The sequence below is a fragment of the Acanthisitta chloris genome, unplaced genomic scaffold, assembly GCF_000695815.1.
Source record: "Acanthisitta chloris isolate BGI_N310 unplaced genomic scaffold, ASM69581v1 scaffold25408, whole genome shotgun sequence".
In the NCBI taxonomy this organism is placed as follows: Eukaryota; Metazoa; Chordata; class Aves; order Passeriformes; family Acanthisittidae; genus Acanthisitta; species Acanthisitta chloris.
This window is the reverse complement of record NW_008686825.1, coordinates 17,237-23,354: the sequence shown is the minus strand read 5'-3', so window position 1 is coordinate 23,354 and position 6,118 is coordinate 17,237. Positions and strand designations below refer to the sequence as shown.

The window sequence follows — 6,118 nt, the reverse complement described above, 5'->3', positions numbered from 1 at the left end:
TTTCCCACAGGCGGATCCTGTCGGTGCGGTCTCTGGTCTGTGTGCTGTGCGTTGGGGTGACCACGGCGTTTTTCTGTGTGTGCCTCTCCCCCGCCCCAGCTGGAAGGCTTTTTTTGCTGGCCGTGGCTGGTTCCTGCCTGCCCTCCGCCTGCTCCCGGGGCCGGGCTGCTGCCGAGGTGGTCACATGCTGGATCGGGGAACCAAGAGGCCAAAGCTTTAACCTGTGCTCATAACAACAGCAGTGCTTAACAGAACTCTGCTTTTAAGGCGTTTTTGCTTTTGGCATCTGCGGTTTTGGCTCCTCTTAGTTAAATGAAACCTGTCTTTGCTCTAGTTGGGACACTTAGTAGATTTTCTTATTGTCGGATTGACTGTGTGAGGTCCTCATCTCCCTTGCTTTAATTCCCCTCCTCCCCATGTTGTCTGTAATAGTATCTACTCGAGGAGATTGTCATCCAGTGCTTCCTAATGCTAGCTGCATTTCAGGATGCAAAGATGGATTGTAGCTAGTCTTGCAGTAACTAGCATGGTCAAATGTGTTGTGATAAAGCTTTGTCTGTGAAGGAGTGCCCTGATCTCTTATGCTATTGCAGAAGTGTGTTCATTTGTTCCCACGAGACAAAGGAGAATAGCTGTCTTTGTGGGAGATATGAGCTGCTAACCCTGCTATTAATTCTGTGATTATAGAAGCAGAGAATGACTTGGGTTGGAATGGTCTTTAAAGATCTACTTCTGACCCCCCTGCCATGGGCAGGGGCACTACTCACTAGATCAGGTTGCTTAAGACCCCATCCAGCCTAGCCTTGAACATTTCCAGGGATGAGCATCCACAGCTTCACTGGGCAACCTGTTTCAGTCTCACCATCCTCACAGTAAAGGAATTCTTCCTAATACGTAACTAAAGAATCAGGCAAGGTGTCTTGACTGCTGGAGTGCTTGTCCTGCACACTTGTTTTCAGAGCTTGAAATTATACCTGGCATCTGAAAGCTGAGGATGTCTTGACCAGCACTTAGTAGCATCATCTTCCCTCGATGAGCTACTGCTTCTTCCTTGCTGGTGTTCAGTTCTGTCTACTTCTGCAGGTGTTTTGGCATGTCAGTAGGGTCACTCAAAGCTGTTAGTTATACTGCAACTTTATTGCCTCAAACTGTAGTTGGACAGAAGAAAGAATAACAAGGAATCTTGCAGTGCCTGTATACAGAATTTGAGAGAGACTCTTAATGGTCACTTTTTCACATAAATACTTGTGCATTGTACTTTGACACTAATACTTGTGGCATCTCTCAGAATTGATGCTCAGATACTTGTAATACATTTTAAAGGCTAAAGTTATTGAAGACTTAGTGTGATACTGGGAGGTAGATGAGTGTCGGATTCCTCGGGGGCTGAGTTCTCACATAAATATGTGATGAGAGTTTACCTAGAATTTAAGAGCTTGTCTCAAGATGCTGACCTAGTAGGCTTTTACCCCACAAAGCTTGATTTGGTAACAGAAAATTGGTAAACCTTTGTACTTTACTTTTAGAGCTTACCTGTTGTTATTCTTTGCCCTCCCCTTCTGTTCCAGGGCTCCTTGGAAATAACACACAGTTTGGAAGATGATCCTCTACTGGATGCACCACTCATTTCATCTCATACATTGCATTCCCAACTGAGGCCAAGATTTCATGCTATCCCAGCAGTTCTCCTTGCCAATTTTCTGTTGCTAATACACGTAAGTTTAAGAAGCATGATTTCCTTATGAAAACTTGGTATAGCTATTCTGAATTCTTGTCACAGAATTCTCCTGGGATTTGCATGTACTGTTCTTCCAAGCCAGTGAAGTCCCATTTGCCAGTGAATTTTGGTAATGTATATCTTACCAGATACTTGCTGCTTTCTCATTTTGACTGTTTGTTGGTGCTAATGTGCTATGACACAGCTTGTTTGGAAGAAAAGCATCTTAAATAGTAGTTCTTCTATGTGGTTGGAATTGTACTTTTATAATAACACTGCTGTAGAAGCACTATGCTAGTTACAGAGGGCTAAGATAATTTTGATGCCATGCCATCTGGAGGCTGAACTCTGTTTCAGAGAGAAGAAAGTATTTTTTGCAGTAACTAAACAACTAAAGTTGGACTTGCTCCTGGGGTGTTGAATGGTAGTGGATGGAGAGAAGGGAATCCAAATGTTACTTCCTACACTTAGTTCTGGAGGTTAAGGACAAAAAGCACAGATACTCAACAGTAAGCAGGCCTTTGAGGCTGGTAGGCAGAAGTAGAGGTATTCTGCCTAGGAGTAAGTTTAGCTTTGATAAGCAGAACTGCCTCATTGTTCCTTGTGAGCATGTGGCAACCAAACATGAAGGAGGAAGGCTGAAGACATCTGATCCTAAGATCTAACTGAAATGTACTTGGATGGCTTTTAGGGACATGGGGTAGTGGTAGACTTGGTAGTGTTAAGTAAATGGTGGATTTGATCTTACGGTGTTAAGGAAACTTTGCTGTCTGACCATACAGGAGCCACTCTGGCAGTCACATTCATGCTACCTGTGTTAGGACCGAGGTCCCTTCACAGTGGGCAGCTCCAGTGAGCCAACAGGTGCCCCACTTGACTCCCTGCACACGCCCCACTTGCACAGTCAGACCAGATTTCCTTACTGGCTCGACCCTAGGCTTTCCCTAGCAGAGTCACAGACATTCCAGCCCTTCAAGTAATTTAATCTTGGTGTAGTAACTAAATAACAAAATAACAGCTTGAGTTAGTGGCTCCAAGGAGGGTCCTTGAACAGAGGAACCCCTGGGCTTTAATACCCTCACATTCTAAGCACCAGAGAGTCTGAGGGTTGTTGGCTTCTGGTGTGTCGGGTCACCTGGCCCGAGCCACAGGTGCCTGTGCCCTTTGTTATGCCAAGCATCTGTAGTTTATGGCCTCTTGCCTTGGGCCCTGGCCCTGCCACACAAAGTTCAACCTGCAGATCATTCTGCAGTTTCACACTGAGCTACCTGCACTAAATGTATTCCTCACCAACGGTCTTTTGCAGTCCAAATGATTCTATGATTCTATAACGCTGTGGACACTGATCTGAAGGTAGTATGTGTATAAAGGCCAGGGAGTGCACAAGACATGTATGTATGTGTTGCTAGCTCTTTCAGAGCTTCCTTTGATCTCAAAAAGTGCTGTGCCTGGTTGAAAGCACATACCAAACCACTCAGGTCTCTCTCTCTTTGGGCACCTGCATAAAGTTGTTCAATATGTCTTCTGATTTTAAAAGTAAACGTTTTGTGGGCCTTGTGGTAATACCATGAAATGCCCCTCTATCCAGGTGACTTAAGAAAGACTTCTGCTGAATAAAATACCAAGATCCCCATGGAAGCCGTGTATCCAGCCTTATTCCCTTCCCCAACTAGGACAATTCTGGTGCTATCCCATTAGATTGGCATTTGAGTCTGCATTACAAAGGTAGACACTGCTATTAGTAGTAGAGCAGGAATATTTTTCTGCGTAGTCTTGGGGCTTTACTGTCTACTGCCATAACTGATGTAACCAACTGCCAGTCACCCAGATTCTAGGAAACTGCTGCCTATTCTGTCCCCATCTCTTCCTCACTCCACTTGCAGCAGAGAGGAGTGTGGAAGGTTAAGAGGGGAAACTGCTAAGGCTTCTGTCAACACACACTTTTCCGGGTAAAATCTTACTACTGTTGGTGAACCTGCTGCAGCAACCAGTAGATCCGTGGAGCTAAATGGAGAAGTATCCTTTTCTGTTGGTGAAATGCACCATTGTAAGTGCTGCCTGAAGTGGCAGTCTCTCTCACTGAAAAGATGAATTTGGAAAACAAGCTTATTGGGTTTCCTTCCCCTGTACTTCTGCAAACATGCAGATCTTGTGGAATGTGGAGATGCCAGGGTTAGCTTCTGATGCATAGCCTGCCAAAGGGGGAAGTATCCTGGAGAAGTTAAGCCATCATAGTGTTATGCAGTAGAGCTGTAATACATGTCTAAAGTCATTGGTATGTACCTTGGAGTGTTTCTGCTCCACCTTCCTCTGCCAAGAAATGGAGTTAGGTAACAAAATAGCTGCTTTACAATTCTGGAGTGTGTGGGTAGGATGTTGGAGTGTGGTGGGGCTGGGTTTTTGAGTGGCTTTCCTTTTGCCAAGCATTGCTTTTCTGCAGGCTTCTGGCTCCTATCAGGAGACCGAAGAGCAATGTGAAGTGTACAGGCTAGAAATAATTTCTTTATATTAACTGTGTCTTTCCTTGATGCCCTCTGTGTATGCACAGACACAAAACTGAACTTAAATACTACTCTTTATGAGAATAAAAATCCCTTGTGCATGGGTGAAACACCTGTTGTTGGACTGCCCTAAAATGTATGCAAAACATATTTAATAAAAGCTACCTGTTTCCTCTTGTATACACTGCTAGAAATAATTTCTTTATATTAACTGTGTCTTTCCTTGATGCCCTCTGTGTATGCACAGACACAAAACTGAACTTAAATACTACTCTTTATGAGAATAAAAATCCCTTGTGCATGGGTGAAACACCTGTTGTTGGACTGCCCTAAAATGTATGCAAAACATATTTAATAAAAGCTACCTGTTTCCTCTTGTATACACTGCTTGAGATGCAATGCAATGCTGGGTCGTTTCCTGCTTGCATCAGTTTAATATAGCCATTTTCTGTACTGAAACACATTCCTAGTACCTGGAGGAAATAGAACTAAATGTGTTACTGATGTAAAATAGCAAGCCAAACAGTAAACAGACCAATTAAAATAGATTAATTATTCTTAGCTTCGTAAGCTAAATGCCTCCCTTTGGTGGTAAAATTATAGATTAAATGAGTGTTTTGTTGATAAAACTTCCTCTTATTTAACTACTTAATCTAGCTGCTTAACCATCTCAAGGTAATTTAGTATTTCATTTGTATTTGAAGTAATGGTTTTATGGATAATATAAAGGTTGTGTTTTTTCCCCTCCCACCTTCTATCCTATCTGTCCTCCATAATCTCTCTTTTGGGTAGTGATGATCATGTGAAAATTATTCTTCCTTCTGCAATTACCTAACTGCTCACAACCAGAAGCTAAGGGCAGTTTCTATCAAGCGTAACTAAGTGGTTCCAGCAAGTTAATTTCTGTGAAGAATGTTGGTGGATAAAGTACAAAAATAAGAAAAATAAATTCAAGAGAGTGGAAAGGGAGCAGTGGGATCTTAGGTATCCATACAATTAAGTATGGCAACAAAGGTAGCAAATGAAAATAGGATACTTTCCTCCATCTTCAGTTCTGATGTGCTGTTTCTGTCAGTTATAAAATGCAGAACATCTGGGAGGTATTAGACTTTAGCAGACTTGAGGCAATTTGATTTTTTTTGTTTGTTTATGAAAGCTCTCAGTTTCCTTCTGGTATTGGTGGGAGTTGTTTTTGTTTACAGTTCTGTTTTAAAAATATTCGTGTTTTGTAGGATGAACCAGGATGGGAAAGTATCATATTGCCTTATTCACTGAATGAAAACAGTAGAGAAATTATTTTCTGTGACAAGAACATTGTGTAATAATAAGAAAGCCCTGTGTGTATGCATATACCACAGGTAATGTGCATCCAAAACTTTGCTTTCTAGATTGCCAAAAGATCACTGCTGATGCTGAAAATCTGGAGAGAAGTCTAGAAGACAGGAAAAGTTATGGCATAATGGCACTAGTCCGAAAGGATAAGTGTATATATACAACCTGACTGACAATCTGTCTGGTCATTCTGACATAAGTCAAAAAGCAAAATGGAAAAATCTGATAATAAATATACTAAAGAATGATTGCCAATTGGCAAAGATGCTTACCCAGTGTTAATAATTCACTTTTTAAATTACCATGACGATTTGCTTTTCTAGTGTCATAGCCTGGAGATAATCTTCAATGGCTGTAGTAAAGGGTTGATTTTCACTTAGGCAATGTCAATTTAAACTGACACAGTCTGTGCTAATAGGACAGGAGGCTGTCCTGCATAGCGTAATCAAGTGTAGTTGAACAAGATTTCTCTTTTGAGGGAGTATGTCAGGTTCCACTTAAAAGTAAAAAGACATAGTAAAGAAATCAAATAAATTCACTATGAAGGGGAAACTCTGAGAACAGTGAA

General features: G+C 41.9%; 1 protein-coding gene across 1 annotated transcript in view; it reads left to right on the top strand.

Moving 5' to 3' along the window:
* Positions 1-1,526: 1,526 nt before the first annotated feature.
* TMEM192 (transmembrane protein 192) overlaps positions 1,527-6,118 on the top strand; it is a gene marked incomplete at its 5' end in the record, with an annotated part of 12,899 nt that continues 8,307 nt past the window's right edge. The window contains one exon of the mRNA XM_009080357.1: positions 1,527-1,715. Coding sequence (XP_009078605.1) covers positions 1,527-1,715 — 189 coding nt within the window. The remainder of the gene's footprint in view (positions 1,716-6,118) is intronic.